At 40.2% G+C, this 20,521-nt stretch overlaps 1 protein-coding gene and 1 long non-coding RNA gene across 3 annotated transcripts; both read right to left on the reverse strand.

Annotated features, from left to right (window-relative positions):
- Positions 1-15,454: 15,454 nt before the first annotated feature.
- Positions 15,455-17,136, reverse strand: LOC135946662 (uncharacterized). Of its 2 annotated transcripts, XM_065494967.1 has the most exons (11): positions 16,935-17,136; positions 16,725-16,883; positions 16,623-16,670; positions 16,518-16,574; positions 16,407-16,466; positions 16,183-16,350; positions 16,056-16,127; positions 15,894-16,007; positions 15,788-15,838; positions 15,626-15,734; positions 15,455-15,564 (listed from the first exon to the last, which is right to left on the reverse strand). In XM_065494967.1, the coding sequence occupies exons 1-11, from the start codon at positions 16,950-16,952 to the stop codon at positions 15,545-15,547; spliced, it is 876 nt and encodes a 291-aa protein (XP_065351039.1). In that variant the 5' UTR covers positions 16,953-17,136; the 3' UTR covers positions 15,455-15,544. The 2 variants fall into 2 exon arrangements, with proteins under 2 accessions (XP_065351039.1, XP_065351038.1); XM_065494966.1 differs by having other exon boundaries at positions 16,623-16,883.
- Positions 17,137-17,162: 26 nt separating this feature from the next.
- Positions 17,163-18,766, reverse strand: LOC135946663 (uncharacterized). Its single transcript, XR_010575532.1, has 2 exons — positions 18,126-18,766; positions 17,163-17,879 (listed from the first exon to the last, which is right to left on the reverse strand). It is a non-coding gene; the product is annotated as an uncharacterized LOC135946663 (long non-coding RNA).
- Positions 18,767-20,521: the final 1,755 nt, after the last annotated feature.

The raw sequence follows: 20,521 nt of genomic DNA on the forward strand, positions 1-20,521 counted from the left end.
CTCCTCCTCTCGCGCGCCCTTATCTAGACGCACACGCGGCATTTACATACGCGAAGGAATCGAAAATCAGAGATGCCGAATGCGAGAAAGGAAAAAACGGCCCGCGCATATATTTATCCAGAGCGGCGGCGGCGTCTTATTGTAATGTGAAAATGTAATTTCGGTTATCAAATATTTCAATCTTATTCCGCTCTCATTTACACCTAGCGCTCTCGTGGACTGCCTGGTGCGATATTTCATTGTTCCTCCTCCTTTTATGTTTGTTGTCCAGCCCCTTATTCAATTCGGAAAATACTGATTACTATCGTTTTATTTCGGACGAGTCATCAGAAGTGAAGGGCACTCCTTAATTAATGCACACACAACGTACACACACACACACACACACACACATTCGCGCTGCGTGCGTGTACTTTCGGCGGCGCAGATGAGTTCTTGACGAGCACCAACATAAGTTATTCGCCGACCCCTTAAGTCAATAATCACCGCGCCGAATTTATTTTTTTTCTCTCTCAATCGCCGTCGTGACGAACACTTGCGCTCAGCAATCATACAGGATGTTGCCGCGTGCATTCGGTTTTAGATTAGCAATTTATTTGGCACCACACTGCTCGCCAACCATTGTTCTGCAACATGAATATTTGCGAACAGCTTGAAATTTGCATAAGGCGAGACATTGTTGACAGTTGTGCTTATCGCGTGAAATATATTCCTTTACAAGCACTCGATCTGTTATTGAATATACTCATACTAAAACAAAACTAAAATTTGTAATAACATAAAATTGAGCAGTAAAATTAAATGGAAAAAATATTTCTAAACTAGGTCACTTTGTAATATCGTCTTTGAGTTTCTTAATTAAAAATTATCTAACAACAATATGTGTTGTGCAATTTTGTCAATTTGTAAAAATAAAATAAAAATCCTTGTTACAGACGCATAAATGAATCCTATAAAGGTTTTATTGATAAAAGCATTTTAAAATTAATTTGCCTTTCCCACTGGAGATTGAAAACTGAAAATATACGACCAAAACCATTTCATCGAAGGGAAAGAATAATTTTAAATAATTTAAAAACAAGTTTTTACCTTCATAATAACAGAAAAAAATTATTTTGGGTTGAACATTTTGTACATATTGACAAAAAAACTAATTATTAGTCTTACTTAGTCTGACCAAAAATCAAAATCAAATTCTTTCCTTCATTGTTTTAGGAACAAATTAATATATTTTAATTGTTAGGGACAGCTTAATTTAATTAATTAGTTAGTGGCTGTCATCTAATTCAGTTTTAAAATTTTTTACATGGTGTGTGACTTTTTGCGATGGAAATTGGTATATGTTGCGGCATTTCCAACCAACGTCTCTCCAATAAATCTTGTGTCAGTTCTTTGGTCTTGCTTTTTATGCAGATTCGTGAAAATTAGTGCACATATCTTGCGTCTCGGTATCCATATTCAGTTTGCAAATGAGATAAATGAGGAGCAGGCGGGCATTTGAAAGGACCCGCGGCGGATTTGAATTTATATTGGATTATGATGGAGGTAATTTCATCAACATCAAGAGCGGCGCAGAAAAAGTGTTTTCCCGTGCGAGACGTGCGTTATTACCGCGGGCGTATTTCGGCTTCCCTTAGCCCAACACCTCGGCTGATTTATGGAGCCCGCTGGATAAACATTCAATAATAAATTCCGACCTCAACTTGCGCGTTAGAGACATCGGCCCCGCAGTGTGAGTGTGTGTGTGTGTGTCTTCAAAGGTGTAAATCGTCAGTTTAATTATTGTATGCTAAAGAAGCTCTCGCCTCTCGGCCGCGCCGCCGACCAGCCGACCAGAATGCGTCTTCTCTGAAATTGAATAAAAAGGCAGGCAGGCACAAAAAATAAAAACACGAGCGGCCTCTTTGCTGCGCCGACTGACCGGCCTCAAAATTAATGAATAAATCGTTCAAGAGGCATTACCGATAATTACCGGGCTTTAGTTTTTGTCTCACGCTCAAATTAAACGACCTGTCGGTGCTTAATCCACACACAGCAGGACCGAATTAATTAAGGATTGCCCGGCGAGCGAGCGAGCGAAATTTGCATCCATCCACAAATAAAAATTCGAACTCTGTCAAGAGTTATGGGCCCCTTTTCAAGTTTGCCGCCGTCACAGGCAGACAATGAGGAATCTTATTTATTCAGCGCGTGTCTGAAAAAAGAACAAATTCCCTTTGTGCTGCTCACATCGCATTTACAATTTGTCGAACAGCTAGAAAAGTGATTGACTGGGCGTGATTAAGATCTGATCGAGTTATATACATTTTCCGTGGCGCACTCAAACACCTTTCCAACAACTCCGCGTTATGTGTTTCCTAGCAGGCGAACATAAATATTAAATTCATGCACTGTCATACACTTAATGACCCTGTCTCAATATCGCAGCCATCGCACATAACATGTAGCTGCAGCCTCTCTTCAATGCTCGGCGCGTATAATATAATATTATGGGCCAGCTCTAATGATCCGTTGATTTGATTGTTTAGCGTTTATAAAATAATGGAGCAATTATCAGCGCGCCGAGCGTTGCTCATAATTCCAGCCTGCCTTGTGCCTTTACCCAATAATAGGCAGCTTATTATTATTAAAAGCCCTCTCGCTGGCTTCACTTCAATTCTTTAAGTACCAAATACATGCACCTGATGTTTTTTATTGAGCACAAGACACGTCGGAGCCTCCTTCACGAACGGGTCTGTTTAAAAGAATTATAAATAATAAACTGGAGCTGAGCTGAAGGTAGCTAGTTTAAAATTATAATAAAAAAATCTCCTGCTAATGCTGGACATGAAGGATTTTTTTTAATTTGCTATTAACCATTTTTATAAATAATGTTGTGTTTTATACTGGTTAATCAATGTCATGGTACGAGCAAGAAAAGGAGATGATTGTTCATAATCAAGGGTCATAATATCCAATCGCTGCTCTGGATGACAAAAATCAAACGCCCTAATATCAGACAGATTCATTTTAAATATAAATATAAAAATTGGAGAAATTCAAAAGTTAGAAATTTAACAAGTCAATTGATTCCAGAGGGTCGAATTATGTCAGGCAGCTGAACTACACATAGTTGACAATACGACACGGAATGACAAAAATCAGCAGACGCGCCAAAATCGTTACTTTGGCGGTTTTGGTCTGAAACTATCCATGTAAGAAAGCCAGAGAGAAGGAAGTGACACATTCTCTGATTGTGTTCTTGACTGTCCTGAGATTGAGACGGGCCACTGGCTGTCACTTTGGCGCTGCCGTCTCGATCTTACGACATCACTATGCCAGAAAGCCAATCAAAAAGATCTGATTGGTTGCGGGCGAACTCGTGGCACATATCTCTGCTAAATTCAGACAAAAATCCACCAAAGAAGTGGTTTATACGTTTCCGCTAACTTTCAGCACGCCGAGTTAAATTGTCAACCGAATGAGTTAGCTTTTTCAACAAATTTGACCCTCAGGAATCGATTGGTACAATCCAGTGCAACGTTAAAGATCTATTTTTCACGAAAACAAAATGCTGATATTGAAGGACACAAAGGGATTATGGTGGCTGCCGAAAGACCAAAACGGTCCGGGGGTAGTATGGTGGCTGCCGAAAGGTGGCGCTCTCTCCTTCCCTGGCTGCCTGAGTATAATATGGTGCCACCGTTACTTGTTGGAGGGACACGAGTTTGTGATTTATACAGATCAAAAAGCCCTTGAATACGCATTCACGAAAAATAGAACAGACTGTTCTAATGGCACATCAGGGCGGCCTTCAGGGTGCGATGAAATCGCTCAATGAGGCTGTTGGCGTCAACTCTGGAGAGTGCGTCGTCGACAATGTTCGCTTTCCCAGGCACATATACCTGATGTCCGTGCAAAACTCACCAATCAACTGTAAGTGGCGAATCTGGCGAGGAGAACAGTCCGTTCTATTTTTCGTGAATGCATATTCAAGGGCTTTTTGATCTGTATAAATCACAAACTCGTGTCCCGCCAATGGATATTTTAACCAGTGCAACAATTATTTAGCAAAAGTTGGAATCAATAGAAAATAAAAAGTCCGTTTTAAAATTAGTGCAATAAAGCTCATCGCCAGATGATGTCCCGGGAAATTACTCGAGACGCGCTTGGGCCCGTTTGACTGAGAAGGTTCTATTCTAACGTGAGGCTTCAAATAATTACAGCAGCAGCAGTGGATGGCGTGCGTTAGAAGTGCAGATGCTGCTGCTGTTTTGTGTGTTTGTCAGTGCTGCTGCTGGGATCACGGTTTGATTTGAGCCGGAATGATCATCATTAGCCGAATAATAGCCGCTTCTCACTTTGCGGACCTCGGATTATCGAAGGAAATTAAATGCAGCCGTCTGTCCATTCGGCTTCCGCTTTCGAAAAAGTCTCGAATAATTTTTACTTCGGCAATTACCGTGTAATTGATTGCAATGGCGCACATCGGCGAATGTACATCAGTTAAAAAGTGGCTGGAAAAAAGCCGCTCGCGCATAGCTGCGGGTCAAATCACGCCGAAAAGTGGCCGGCACTCTTATCTGCCGGCTAATTAGCAATCAAACGGTGTAATTTGGCCGCGCGTCGGCGAAAATTGCGATCGCCGCAGCAGAGTGTAATCGAATTACCAGCGGGACAAGCCGGTTGCATACTGGTCAAGGGGTGTTCGTCCATCGGCGCGATAAAATCTCGGCGCTCTCGGCTCAGGCAGACAGACCCGGCCCTTTATTGGAATATCGCGTTTGTGTCGGCTTTCATTGAACTTGAAAGCAGAAAGATTTAGTGATGTATTTATACGTGAACGGCTTAGATGATGATTACGGGCGAGCAGCCCAGGCAACGACTGAGGAGGAGGAGGAGGCGACTCTGCGCTGGGAATAATCTACATGCTGAGAGATGCCGCCAACATGGAGTAGTAGATTTTAATCAAGGATAAAAGTGGACCGGCTGATTGGATTGCTCCTCAAAATGTCGGATTTCGACACTCGCGTAGACAAAATCTGTTTGCTCAGCACCTCAAATGAGATTCGATTTAAAAATAAAAAAAGAGCGGTTCATCAAAGAAAATGAAATAAAAACGTTTAGATTTAATGAGATTATAGTTTCCCAAGAAAGTTTTATACGTTGATGTTTTTAAAGAGGATTGATACAGGGCAACAATAATTATTGATCTTAAATGAAATTTTGACAAAAATTAGCTATTGATCAATTTGTTAGTTGAAATACAATTGTGCGATATTCAAATCAGGACCGAATAAGAGTAGTTAAATTTAAGATTTTTTTTCTTAATTTCTCAAACAAAACGGTTTGTCAATAATCTTTGCTTGATTTCAATTCCTCTTGTCTATGCATGCAACGGCCGGTGTGCAAATTTCCCTTCTGACGAAATAAATAAGAAAACAGTGTCCGCCGCATGCCAAATTTTGGGTCAATTTTCTCACAAATTTAACCAGCAATCAAATAGGATATTTCAGCTTTTCCCCAATTTTCACAGTTTAGCAGTGTACATATCCACTTTAAAGATTTGAGGCTTAGCTTGCAGGCCACGGCCTAAAATCGCGGACCCGCCGTTCGAGATGGCCACTTTGTGTATGGATAGTGGCGGCGAGAAAAAGAGGTGAGAGCTGCAGTGTAATTTACTCGGAGCAATGATGAGTTGTAAGAGAGCCAGCAATTAGAGTGCCAAGCCGCGCGTCAAAACACACTGCCTAATGGCGCATTAACCACTCCGTGTGCTTACTTAAGTATAGAGCGCTACATTCAACAACGTATTATTTCTCTCTTTATTATTTTCCTTCCAATTGCGAATTTATCGTCGCGGTCCGCGTTCACGCCGCTCGAGAACAAACAACAGAAAAGAGTGCTTTTTGCGCTCACGTGCGTCCTTTTCGCCGCATTTCTGCTGCGTGCCGGCGCGCTAAACACTGGATGTAATCAACTTCAACTTCAGCTCTTCTCAAGAACTTAAACTGTTGTAGGATTCCTATTTAATCATTTCAAGAATGGCTACGAAGGGATGTGCAAAAATAATTTGGTTTTCATCATTTTTGCTGAGAATGGGTGGTTTCTATTTTATTCTAACTGCTATCAGTGAAATATCAGCTGGATGTTCAACTTAATATACGATTAATAATCGATTTCCTCGAGTTAACCGTTGGAATATGACTGATTTTTTATATTTTGCATTTTTTATTTTGAAAAACTGGTTTAAACAGATTCTCCGTGAACAGCAAGCATTGGAACAGGGCGTAATACTCGCCTGGATTTTGTAGTATAGGAGTGTGTTTCCCCGGAAAATTATAAAATAATGCTTTTATAATAAGGGAATTTAACGTTTTTACAGAGTTTTTAAGCTCATGTCATAATTGAATTGTCAAATTAATTGTTTTGCAGGACACAAACCGAAAATAATTATTGTTCAAAATTTTTCGTGCTCATTTGATGGTCCGGACATTAGCGGTCACAGTAAAATTAATCAATAATCGGTTCACACATAATTTTAAAAAATCTTAAATTTACGGCATTTATCTCAAAGACCGTAATGTATCACTTGTTTAATCTTCACTGTTGAAAGAAACGTACTCAGGAGAATATAACACGATTGATGACAAAATTATCCAAAACGTTTATCAGCAGGCGCAGCTCGCGGAAGCACTAATTAGAAACACGACCTGCTCGGCTGCATTTAATTTTTATTACACACAACATCATTATACACATACACACAACTCGTTATCTTTTCGATCCACGTTTAATCTTTAATAAAACACTTCACGTACAATTTGTGTGCCGTTGTAGCAGCAGTAGCAGCAGCAGAAGGGCAAAAAGAATGGGAAAATGGAAAGGTTTATAACGCGCGCGTTTTGAGCGGCGGCCTGTATTGAAGCCGATGATGTGCGCTGCGTGATCTTTTATCCTTGGTAATATCCCCCAATTACATCACGCGCACTCGGCATAATCAGTGACAAACAAGCACCAATAAATTCTACATCGGCACTTTTTTGCTGCACGTTCATTATTGGCATATGTTTATGTTAAACCCTGAGAATTAAATAATTTCTAGATTATACTGTATCAACGTGTTTTAGCTTTTAATTACTATCATAAAGATTTCTTTCAGAGATTTAATATCACATTTAAATAAAATTCTTATGGCAGTTGACATGCAAGTGCATGATTTATAGACCGTCAATTTTCTTGTAGTACATAACTCACATGCATACTGAAATCTTTTGCCGATCAGCAGCGTGGAATGGATGGATGTAGGTTGCTGACGTGCTCGGTTGCGGCTGCAGATTAGAAAAACACGCGTCCCGAAGGTGTTTAGCTCATCAAACAGACACACGAGTCCAAAAAAGGCGACCGCCTAGAGGAGCGAACGAACAAAATTAATTGTCGATTTAAGCCGCGTCCGTGCAACAAAGCCATGAAAAGAGGCGAGCCGAAAGTGTCATGCTGCGTGCCAAGTTGAGACTCTTCTCATTTGCCGCAATAACAATAAAAGAAGCAACGCGGAGAATGCCCGCTCGGCTAATCACACTTGGCGCAGCAACTGCCTACACGCGCAATAATTCTTAAACTCATTAATAGCTCTTCAAATATTTTGCTTGGCCCGTCTCACACCTCTGCGCCGAGCGGCTCATTTTTTTCTAATTTAATCAAGCGGCTCTGCAAACACAAAGGCGTAAAATATATGCGGTCCAATAAATACCGTCTGATAGCAGTTTAATTTCCTTTCAGATGAACGATTTATTTGCCCGCTTAAGTGCCGGCTGCTTTTAAAAATGGTATAACTCATTCCTGATTAAATTTATATCACTCTTTCGCGCTGACCGGATTTATTTTGTCTGCGAGCTGCTGCGGTCAATAAATATCGGGGAGCCGCACAATTTATGGCCAGTCAACAGTGAGTTTTTTCCTATCCCCGGCGCAGTTTGGAAACAGCAGCAGCAGCCGGAGACATCTGTCTATATTAGGTTTTTTGTGTGTGCAGCGCGTTTCCTCCTAGGCCACAGCCAGATAGATATATTAATAGGATATTATAGATTATGGTCTGTTTATTGCCTCCTGCGTGTTTGTTGCGAGATGCAATTGGCAGCAGCGGAAGTAAAGAACTTACTCCTCTTTATTTACTCCGGTCGCACTGATAGAGAAAATAATAATTGAGAACGATTTTATCTCTCTCCGAGTAGACTAATGTTTCGGCTGGATACCGTAAGTGGTTCCTTTGGAAAATTCATGGTGTCAGTTTTCCTAAATGAAGTGTTTGCACGGTCGATTGAACGTGTGTTTCGGAATGCGGACAAAAAGCTCCTGATGAATTTTTGCCTCGTAATAATAATCTTCTACGCATTGTTAACCTCAACAAACACGAGCAAAAAGCAGCACTCGATCAAAGAGTTTTTCTCTCGATTTTGAATAATAGAGTTGCGCGCAGTCGACTTTTTGCTCCGTTAAGTAACAGCAGCTTATGTATGCGAGCTCTCGCTACTCTGTTGTACAAGAAGTTAATAGAGGCCAAAGAGACTAAACAAACTCGAAACAGACATCCTTTTAAATTGCAAATCAGAATCCCTTAAACATTTTTTAAATATCCGTGAAATATCCCCGTAGTTTAAAACTTATAAAAAAAAAACAAGTTTACTCTCCATTAGCTTTAAAATTGGGTAATATTACGTATTTAAATCGGTTAAAAGTTAGAAAGCGGCAAACTTAAAATTTTAATTTCTCGTTGAAACACACAATAAAGCTATTTATTGGTTTGCAATTTCTAGTTAAGTAAAAAAATATGTTATTTGACAGTTTGTACATCACTGCAATCACTTTTATTTAAAGTATAAGTAAACTAAATTGAAAGAAATATATTTGATTGACACATTCAAAAATGAAATTTTAGTGCTACTTTACACGGTAAAATATGTTTCGTATATTTACCTTTTATGTCCACTTTTATGTTCATTCATTTACTCCAGAAAAGAATTAAAATTTTAAATCTTTCAAGTACATTCTTTTTTTAATTGAAAATTCATGCCACTGAACAAATAAAATTCTTAGATTTACTTTACACTATTTGAAAACAAGCTCTGGCTGCACTGACTCAGTCCGGTCAATCTCTATACACATATTTTGGCTTCGTCAGAAGAAAGATTAAAAATCTGTGCGCGAGAGACGGAGCGAAAATGAATGTGGCCCCATTGTCTTTTCCCAAAAACACACATTAATCACGAACAAAGAGCATCAAAGAGCAATTTTTAATCAGCAATCGATTACAAAAGGAGCAAGGGGTAAGATAGGTATACATTATTAAACAGCTCGTTATTACTTTTGAGCGGCGCGCGGAAGAAAGAGCAGCCGCGGCACAAAGGAGGCGGGAGATCGGCCGTCATTATCTTGTTTAATAATATCCATATGTGGTGGCCGAGGCAATTAATCGCCATCAAAGAAAGAATAAAAAGAGCGTGACACGTCTCCTGACTGCGCGGGCCTCTCGTTTAACGACCCGAAGCGCAGGAGAAAACAAAATTCGCAGGCCACTCGCTTCTCCTTTGGGAGCCGAGAATAAACAAACTGCATTTTCTAATGTGTTGCGTTCCGATTCTGTCGGCTCGTTCCGAAGGAAGGAAAGGGTTAAGAAAGGGCTTAGCACGATGGCAGCCACGATATTGGCTCTTTTGCCAATCAACCGCTTGACACGCCGTCAAATTGCGTTCTATTAGTTTTATATCCGCGTCCATCAAGAGCTCTGCGAGCTATTATCGTCGGTGCCCGTGTCGTCATTTTCGGCCTCGCTTCTCAAATAATCGTGTTATTAATTTGAGCTCTTGATACGAAATATACGAGGGGCCGGCAGCACGCCGCGAACTTCTGAAAATCGATAATTATTATACGTTGCGTTCCGTCTAAAAATTAGGACCGAGAAATGCGTGACTCGGAGTATTTTGGATCAAGAGTTGTTCGTGTTTTCAGGCAAAGTTTGTGTTTAGCAATTTGTCAACAACTACTCCAAATTGAGCTCCAGAACAACAAACAATTTACATTCGATTAGTTGGTTAATGGCTTCATACTCTGCTTAACACAAGAATCCGCGAGGATTGATGAGACATTCGCATGCTGTTTATAAACTTTTCCGGGTTGTCATGTCTTCCGAAAAGCAGTGGAGTTTATGCAACCGGCGCAACTTTCCAGACGGCACGGTTGCATGGCGATGAAAGTTTCGACGAAAGGGGAGAGTTGCTTGCACAGTGAGTAATACACGCGTAATTGTTCTCCGCGTTTGCAGTCAAGACAAATTTACTTTTGTTCTCTTTCATTGCCCGGGGAGCGAGCATTCAAGTTTTCGGTGCCATCCCGCTGCGAGCGCCGCGCCAAGGGGCGGCTTGCGCTATAAAAGCGCCGAGAGTGGGCTGGACAAACAAAATTATGCACCTGCCAGGAGACACGCCTTATCTGGCTGCCGCCTCCACAGCGCCGGCGCTTCCCCGGTCGCCTTTCGCCTCGCAAGGATGAAAATTTTAAAGTCTGTTCATTCAAAACGCTAACAATAATGCGGGATATGAGATGAAAAATGTTAACATGCGGCTATTCAACGGATTTTCAGACGGAGGAGCTTTCCAGGAGGTCAAGACTGTCGTGTGAATTCAGCAAAGAACATACTTTCAGCACTATTTTTTGGGGGGAGTAACTAGTTCCCAAAATTTGAAGAATAGAGTCTGATTGATGGAGATCTTTTGCAAATCACATCTGTAATTAATCCAGAATTTGGTCGACACTTCTGATTTGTTCAGCCAAGAGTGAACAGACGAGTGTAACTCGTATTTCTTGGTCAATTGAATTATATTCTTCTTGATTCTGCATGAAATTAAATGCGAAATGGAGTTTCTTGTCAAAAATAGCTTAAGGGCACTCGTGGATTATATAAAGGAAAAGAAAAATGATGCTGACACCTCTAACGAGGAAAATGAGATGGGTTTTTATCAACAAGGAAAATACCTAAAATTCTACAGTTTACCTTAAAAATGGATCCCAGGTATAGCATCATTAAAAAACACAAAAATACGCAGAAAGAATTATTGTAATCGTTGATTTGTCCTTTATTAAATTATATAGAACTGACGTCGTGGTATTTTTAATACTACGCATTTTTTAGAAGAAAGAAATATAAAATAAGACTCCATTTGAACCATATAAAACACAGTAAATTCAAATTAATTATTTTTCCTTTTGGGTTTTCAAACGCAGATTCCTCCAAAACCAGACCAGTATTTAAAAAAATATGATTTTTAAATTTTTTGAGGATTGATAATTATAATTGTTGGTTGCAAGCAGTTTATCAACTTGTTTCTTTCATTAATAAGCTGTATAACGTGCAATAATCAAATTAGGAATGGTTAAATTTCATAATTTGCTATTTTTAGACATTTGCAGCACATACCCACTTTCAAATATATCATCGCTGTCATAAAATCTAATCTCGTTTATTGAGGCGTACTTCTCCCTCAGTCAAATTACAATTACACAAACATTAATTTCATTCAAATATCGTGCGGAACAACCCCCTCAGGAGAGCACACACACACACACACACACACACGGCCGGTCTCAATCCCTGTCTATGTGCAGTACAGAGGCGATCGCATGTGCGTTTGGAAGCTGAACTTTCGTCATGCGACACCGCACCGCCTGCCAAATTCAATGCCCCCCTTGCCCTGAGCATCGGCACACACATATACGTTTGTGAAAAGATGCGGCGGCGGCGGTAAAAAGCAGAGGACGCGTTTTGTAATAAATTGGCGGTCGACAAAAGAGTGGCAAGCCCGAATAACAGACGCGCGGATGATTCTCGTTCAATGTGTATCTGCACGGCTAATTATGAAATGTGTAAACGCCATGCCACACACAGAAAACGGAATCGGAGAGATGGGTGCACGCCGCTATCTCCCCTTTGTGCGCGACGCGAGCGTGACGACGAATTTTCCACCCGACAAAGGGCCGAGAAAATGTGTTTTACATCTGGTAAGAAAGAACATCAGTTGTAAATATTTATGGATGCGCCCGATAATTCATCTTGCTCGCCTCGCCGCGAATGCAAAATGCGTTTTGTGCGCCGCGCATGCAGACTTGCTTTTAAATTGCTGTCACGCCGCGCTAGAATGGGAGCGCCAACCCCAGCCGCAGATTTATGGCGTAAATATTTAGTAAGCTCAAATAAATTGTTTGACTAATTCCTCGGCGCCCGGAACTGAGCGTGCGGTGGAACCAATTCTCTGCCTTTGCAATGGCGACAACCCCATTTTGGATTTGGGGAAGCTGCTTTGCTTACGTTTTGCATTGCCTCATTCTGCTTTGTTTGCTGTAGGCCTTTTTTGCTCCAATGCACCTCGACAAGGCATTAGTAATCACTTTTTTGGCCTAAATAATCATCAAACCTGTGTAAATAAAGAGTGGCATAATGCAAATGACCTTTTCCAAGCAAGCTATCAGAATTTGAATAGAGATGTCAACGAGATAACTGAGTTTTAATTGCTACGATTGCTAAACATCCAAGATGAGATCTTTTGCTTTTATGTAAAACTTTAAACATTGTTCCAAGATTAATATGGTTCGAAATAATTAAATGGAGGAGTTTGGCCGACAGTTTATTAGCGAAATGAAATATTTTAGTTTACAATAAACGTCACTAATTTTTACGAGAACGTCATCAAAAGATCAAAACAAAAATATAATACATTGAAAATAATTTTTTATAATTTAAAAACTACCTAGGTCTCAGTCTTGGACTTAAACCATCTCAAGGGAATTTACTGTTTTGAATGCAATCTTTAAAGTGCGTGTAGATAAAATGTACTTTGAACAGGCCCCTAGGTATTTCCAGAACTTAATATGAATATTAACAGCGTACCACTGAGGTATAATTAGAATAAAGAACTTATAAGGGCTTTTGAAAAGAAGTATTTTGTATTTTTATCGGATCGGTTAGCATAATAATTCTAATTTTGGTTCAATTTATGTAACTTCTATGATCTTTTTCCAGAAACTACAACAATAAAGATAGAATAATACACAAAATATCAACGGTGTGCAACACACTAACAAAAACTATTAGATCCGAGATGCAGTTTAAACTCCCTTAATTTATTCTGAGTGTAGACTTTCTTGAAAAATCCTAATGAGATCCTTTTTCGTGATGAAATTAAATCCGGACATTTCCCTCGAAACGAAATGTTGTCTTATTTGCTTTACAACAAGTTTTGGCTTCTGCCTGAAGCCCGCATATTTCATAAACTGTTAAGAAAATGAATGAATGTTTTGTCCTTCGTGATGTCTTTTTCAACGATTTTTTTAATTCCCTGCAGCTCATATTGTTGGAATTAATTGCTTAACGGGCTGGGAGGCGCACCGGCGCCGACTCGCTACTTGCTGCTTTGCACCTTTCCAGCATGCGTGATTTGGCTTCACGGGACAAATGTCTAGCGTTTCAATGCAGTCCTCGGTGCGGAGGCAAGTGGCCCTTCGGTGGGCTGGGTCCCTGTTCGGCCTGGTGCGCCAATGTTATCCATTCGCGGTGTTATTGGGACCCGGGTTTCAGCATTCGTGCTAGTGCAGTGCGCGCCCTTCCCGGTCCTCGGACAGGGATAAAAAGAGCAAAAAATAGCTCAATGAACATTCTATAATAATTTCAAGGCCTATAAGATAATACATAATGTCATTTTGCGCCATTTTATATCGTATAAATAATATAAATTACAATTCACTTGGATTCAGCAGGCACGCATACTCTGAATTTAATAGGATAAGCCGATTGGTTCTCCAACAGTTATTATTAATTAGGAGATATTTCTTAGTTGCTAATTATAAGAAGCAATTTTATATCATCTCTTTAGCACAGAGAGGAACACGCAATTCGGCAAGGTTGTCTTGTGAATTCGGTGTAAAATATTCAGCTGGATATTGCAGTCCAGCGTTAATCCGATCCCTTCTGGCTGATTGCTGATAAATACGCGAGAGAAAGAGAGCTGGGCGCTGCCGAATGCGAGAGCGGCGTTTCAAAGTGCGAAAGTAGGCGTTGAAAAAGTGCGCGGCTGGCGTTCTCATATAATAATTTTCAATTAAAGCAATATTTAGGCTGGCTACACACGCGCGCGGCAGGGCAGAGGCTGTATTTTGATTGCGATGACAGGCGTAAAAAGCCGCACGCATGTATACGGAATGAATAATAATATATATCTGGTCGTCGGCGGCGGAACACAATGCGCGCGGCCGCATTTCCAAAACTTTTCGGCCTTTCACGTCCGCGCGCTGCCTGAATTAAACGCATATTTCGGCAGTGCGGCGGCGGTGGCGGCGGCTTTTTTAATGGCTTTTCATTATAGTATTGAAATGAGCGTGCGGGTACAAAGGCCCGGCTTTTCGAGGGCATGTGCGAGAAAAATAATTTACATGGCCTCTGATAGTATTAATCACTGATGGCGTGGCTGCGGCGGGCGCGAGCACGGTAGCCAAAGAGCATCGCGCTTTTCAACAATGGCGCGCTGGTTATTTGAGGAAAAGCTTTTACGAGGGGCGGCTCGCTCCTCTGAAAACGCGCAAAAATTGCAACGCCCTGGCTTTTGTACTCTCTCGGTTTTGTTTGGATGGATATGTGGTGAAACCCGCGAAAGCTGCATTCCAACAGCTTATGCCGCAAATGATAATATGCCATAAAAAGAGCTAATTTGCATTGGAGAATACACAAACGTGTTTTAATGACCAGTCCGTTGCTGGTTTTAAAAGGGTCAGCGATATTGAAACTATAATAGCTTTCTGGTACATTTTATTAAATGTTTTTTTTGCGGGCAAACAAAGCTGTCACAAAATTTGGGTTAAAGTATTTGATTTAATTCTGTCCCAATCGATTAAAATTAATTATAATATGTTCCATTTTTACACTGAAAAAAATTTTATGTTCTATTACAAAACGCGGTTGTGTTTTTTGGGCGCCTGACGAGCTTAAACACAATCTTGTTGTGTTTTTTATTTGTGATAAATTTTACACAACGAATAGGAGCGGTTTTTGAATTCTCCCGCCCTGCTCGACTACTTTTTCTTCACCACCGCATCAAAGCGTCCAGCGTTTCCGCCCCCACAGTCCACATCATGGCATCATCCCCATGTGCTTCGTAATATTTACGTCCTTAAATGCTCGTTTATCAATCGCATCATTGTCTCATAAGGCGAAATAATGTTTCATTGACTGTTAATAGTGCAGTGGTTAGTGAAAATTCCGAATGATCTATTTAGTTTTCTTCTTTAAGGTCACTTAATGCGCGGTATGCTTGCTGTTAGATGGAAACCCTCTTCTCGGCGCGAAGAAAGGATATTGTTTTGGGAATTGAGGTAGTAATATATAAATAGAGTGGACAATTTGAAATTTTATTTTATTTCACAAAGGAAATATGGTTGATGAGCTATGAGTGATTTTTTCAGTACCACTATTTATTAAAAAGCTTCCTTCTTCTTCTTTACCTGATGTGATGCTGAAGCTTGCTCAGGCTGGTTGTCCGAGCCCTTTTACAGAAAAAATCCGTTATATAAACTGTTTGATTGATATATATTTATTCCTATTTACCTTGCAACTCTGAAAACTCTTCAAAATCTTTATTGGTCAGTCTGTTCTTCAGTTTAGGTTCCAACTCACGGAATAACGAGCAAATTCTATTGAGAGCTGCGGCAAGTTTCTAAAATAAAAAATCATTAAATTTGTACTTGCGTCTGTTTAATTGTAACTCACCATAGCAAACAAGTTAATGTTCTCATCAACTTCTTCAAATCCTTTACGAGGCTAGAACGTTAAATGCTTTATTATTTGGATTAGAGAGTGTAAAACTAACGCTTACTTTTATTTCTAGGTTCTCTAGAAATTTATGGGCAGCCGATTCGAGATATTTTCTTTTATTCCTGTCTTGCTTTTGAAGGGCAGTCATGGTTGTTTTCAAGACAGCAGCTTGCGCCTATAAATATTTATAAGAACCAAAGCGATTTTAGATGGAATTATTTACCCTTCTGACTGCCGTAATGGTTTTCACGTTTGCTTCAAACCGCCTGTATTTTTCATCTTTAAAGTTGAGGCCCTAAAATAAACATAAGTTAGGAATAATACTTTTAAATGTATTTTATTTTTCTCACGGCATGCTTCCTGATGGCAGAGTTGATTGCTGTTAAAATTCCGAAGTGTCCTATCTGCTCCTTATATGTTTGAGCCTCGATTCTCTTTTTTAATTTTTTCGGGATGTTTTCCTTAGTGTTTTCGTCTGCGGCTTTACTATTCGCCTCTGGCACATCTTTTTGTGTCGGCTATAAAGAGAGATGACATCAATGAAATATAAAGCGCAAATAAGTGGTATACTCACATTTTTGTCTGTCACACTAGGCTGAATCAGAAGAGATCCCATATCAACGTTGTCGTGAGCCTGTTAAAAATATTTTTAGCCAGTGAATAATTTTATATAAACTGAACTTACCCGTGACGTTGATGGCACCGCAAGGTTTCCAGTAGAATCCTCAGTTAGCTTTGCCCTCTAAACATTTTTTATTAAATCATATTCAGAATTTACTGTTAAATATACTATCTTATTATGTATCGGATGGCTCAATGATAAAATCGACACCGGCCTCTGCAATTTTAAAATTAGTATATGTTTAAAGTGTATGCAAAAGGCATTATCTACCTTTTTTGGTTTAGTCGCCGTGTTGAGCTCTTTTGTCAGGGCTTCCAGCTGATTTTTCATACGTTTTTTAACTTCTTTTTGCTCGGCGATTGCAAGATCCTTTAACTTCTTATATTGATCATCATTTTCATTTAACGATTGGTTCAGATCATCAACATACTGCAATAGAATACAATTAGTTTCACATGGATTTTTTTGAAAAATACTTACAGATTTATTTTCTTTCATTTCTGTGAGTTTTTCTTTTTTACTCTTGATTTCATCTTGATACTGCTTTACCCTCTGTTGACAACCCGGGTCGTTGAATTTTTTGTAGCTTGATATTATATTCCTATTGTCTTCTATATTCTTATCAATATTTTTCTCCTCCGCCAGTAATTGTTTAAGCACATCTTCAGCGTCGTCACTCTGTTTTTTTCTCTCCTCTTGCTCCTTCAACTGCTCTTGCTCCTTCAACTGCTCTTGCTCCTTCTTCAATTTTTCTGCAACAGTCGAACATGCAGCCTTTATCTTCACGATTTGATGATGGCGGGTGATAGTCGCATCTTGGTCTTTTCGTTTTTTATCGATTTCGTTAAGATGATATTTGGCCTCAACATCATGTGTATGCATTTGGGCGTGCAGGTCTCGTATACGGTCTTTTATACTGCGTGGTATTTCAGCTTGGAGTTTTGGATCTTGGTTGGCTTCGTTTTGAATTATTTCTTGTAAAGGTACTCGCATTGTACCAACGGATTCTTCTTCATTTAAACTCCTGCCTGCATATTCGTCTTGCATATTGACGGAAGAATTGTGTTGTGGCGTTTCTTGAAGGAGTGGCACCCCGTCTAGATCCATCGGCTGCACGTTCTCCGTAGGTAGTGCCTCTTCAGTGTAGGGAACTGAGACACTGCCACAATTTACACCCACCTCAGCTAACACCGATGACCCGATGACGGAAGAATTGTGTTGTGGCGATTCTTGAAGGAGTGGCACCCCGCCTAGATCCATCGGCTGCACGTTCTCCGTAGGTAGTGCCTCTTCAGGGTAGGGAACTGAGGCACTGCCACAATTTACACCCACATCAGCAAACAACTCTGACGTGATCCGAGCTAACTCAGAAACCTCATCGACTGAATAAACGTTGTGGGCATCATAATCCAAATTATTTGACTCCTGCAACAAAGTTTTTTAGTTATTCAAGACGTTTTTTGTTACTCAGAAATAAAGTTTACATGACAGGTGTTAAGAATAAAGTTTAATCTTAAATTTTTTTATATTAAATGAAAGGTTGCAATACCAAACAGAAAAATAGTTTAGGTGTGTAGATTTTTATCTTGATCATTAAATATTTTAACTACTCTTGAGTTTGTAACATAGATTCACAGTTATATAATATAATAGGTCTTATATAGTACTCACAATTTACTGCACATCATCAAAGTTGGAGTTTTCGGCTTGTGACAAACCTTGGAGAGCTTCTTCTGGGATGTTTTCAAGGGTTGCATATCCAACGCAATAAAAATCAATTACTGGTGGAAGACTCTCAGTAGGGATTGACTTAACAGCAAGCTGAGTCTCTGTTAAGGGCTGCACACCGCCACGATCAGACATCGTATCGGGACGAAGTAAAGGCTTGCCGTTGTGAAACGTCTTCATCTTTCTCTGACTATCCAGCAGATATTTGAGCCGAGGTAATATATGTTTTATTTCACCTTTGAAAGACTGCCTACTGTTTCTTTCATTCTAATATTCTTGTGAAATTTGTTCAGCATACAATGTGATATATCGATTCACCCTGACCTGCCCTTTGAAAGACCACCTACTGTTTCTTTCATTTTAAGCTTCTTGTGAAATTCGTTCAACATACAATAGTAATTGTGATATGTCAATACACCCTGATCTTCCCAATATTTCATGAAATTCCCTCAACACATAAGTCAGACACGTATGGTATTCTTCACTGTAAGCTATAAAAATAACGCGACTTAAAATTACAACAGATAGATTGTGTTAGAGAATACAATAGCTCTTCGATTTCTCCTGATCAACATTTTTCGACCTAAAAGTTACACAGTAGTTTCTCACCCTGCAACACAGCCACATTCAGTTTTCTTATACATAAAAGTGGTGACCACGCACTTTTTCTGGATTCCTTTTGTGAGCATGCGCGTCATATATTTCTTGCATGGGAGACTCAATGTTCATATGCTATTCCTTTGCAAGCGCTCAGCCACCGATCGTGCTTTACCTATTCCAGCTCGCTACCACTACCTTTGCGAGCATGCGCATCATATTTTTTCTGTCAAGATCCAAGAACTAGCGTTCACATGCATTCTCCCTTTGCAAGCGATCGCGCTTTCCTATTCCAGTTCGCTACCACTACCTTTGCGAGCATGCGCGTCATATTGCCGAGATCCATGAACTAGCGTTCACATGCATTCTTCCTGTGCAAGCGCTCAGTCACCGATCGTGCTTTGCCTATTCCAGCTCGCTACCACTCCCTTTGCGAGCATGCTCGTCATATTGACGAGATCCATGAACTAGCGTCCACATGCATTCTCCCTTTGCACGCGCACAGCCAGCGATCGCACTTATTCTCCCCTGGCTTATTCCAGCATGCTTCGCCACACCTGTGATTCCTTTGTAAGCATGCGCGTCATATTTTTCTGACAAGATCCATGAACTAGCGTTCACATGCATTCTCCCTTTGCAAGTTCTCAGTCACCGATCGTGTAGCTCGCTACCACCACCTTTGCGAGCATGCGCGTCATATTGCCGAGATCCATGAACATGCATTCTCCCTTTGCACAAGCGATCGCACTATTTCAACATACAACTCGCTACACTCATATTGCCGATATCCACGTTTTTCATTCTCCCTTTGTTCACCCTACATTCTCTCCCTAACATTGAGAAAGACCTGAGATTTCCCCATAGACACCCACCCCTCCACCAAGGTGGATAGGAAATCGGGTTTTTTACCCGTTTCCTATCCACCTTACATTCTTCTCCGGGCGTTAAAGCACAAAATCGCTGCTGATTTTTTATTATTTTGCTGGTGCTGTGAACAACGTGCTCGGTTTGGATGCAGCGGTTCGGGAACGCTCCAGAAGGAATCGTTTAGCATTGGCACGGAGCATGACCAGCAGCTGAAATTATTTTTCTTCTTGTATTCATTAACCTCTTTCTCGCTAATTTTTGTGAATTTGCGAAGGCATGTTCTGTGAAATTCTAGCGGGCAGTCGGAGCATTTGATGCAAACAGCATTCTTTCGGCCGGCCTTGTCACAATAAAAACACTTCGAGGGTGGCATCTCTGGCATTTGCAGTGGTCCAGGTGGTCGATCGAATTCCAGAGATCAGGGTCCCGGGGTTTTACCTCCTTCTTCAAATCCTTGACGAGGCTAGAACGTGAAATTTATTATTATTCGGATTAGCGAATGTGGGACTAACGCTTACTTTTATTTCTAGGTTTTCTAGAAATTTCTGGACAGCTGCTCATATGATCTTTTTTTAATCTTGTCTTGCGATTGAAGGAAATTTATCGTTTTTTTTCAAGGCAGCATCTTTCGTTATAAATATTTATTTATAAGAACCAAAGCGATTTTAGATGGAATTATTTACCCTTCTGACTGCCGTAATGGTTTTCACGTTTGCTTCCGCCTGTATTTTTCATCTTTAAAGTTGAGGCCCTAAAATAAATATAAGTTAGGAATAATACTTTTATTATATATGTTTTTTATTTTTCTCACGGCATGAATCCTGAATTCTGATAGCCGAGTTGATTGCTGTTAACATTCTGAGGTGTCCTAACTG

The sequence above is a fragment of the Cloeon dipterum genome, chromosome X, assembly GCF_949628265.1.
Source record: "Cloeon dipterum chromosome X, ieCloDipt1.1, whole genome shotgun sequence".
NCBI lineage: Eukaryota > Metazoa > Arthropoda > Insecta > Ephemeroptera > Baetidae > Cloeon > Cloeon dipterum.

Excerpts from the sequence above, each read along its gene's own strand:
- LOC135946662 (XM_065494966.1), bottom strand. Across the intron at positions 16,575-16,622 it reads ATCCGATACATAATAAGATA|AGGGCAAAGCTAACTGAGGA; the intron begins GTATATTTAACA and ends AAAAATGTTTAG. Across the intron at positions 15,839-15,893 it reads TAGAGAACCTAGAAATAAAA|CCTCGTAAAGGATTTGAAGA; the intron begins GTAAGCGTTAGT and ends TTAACGTTCTAG.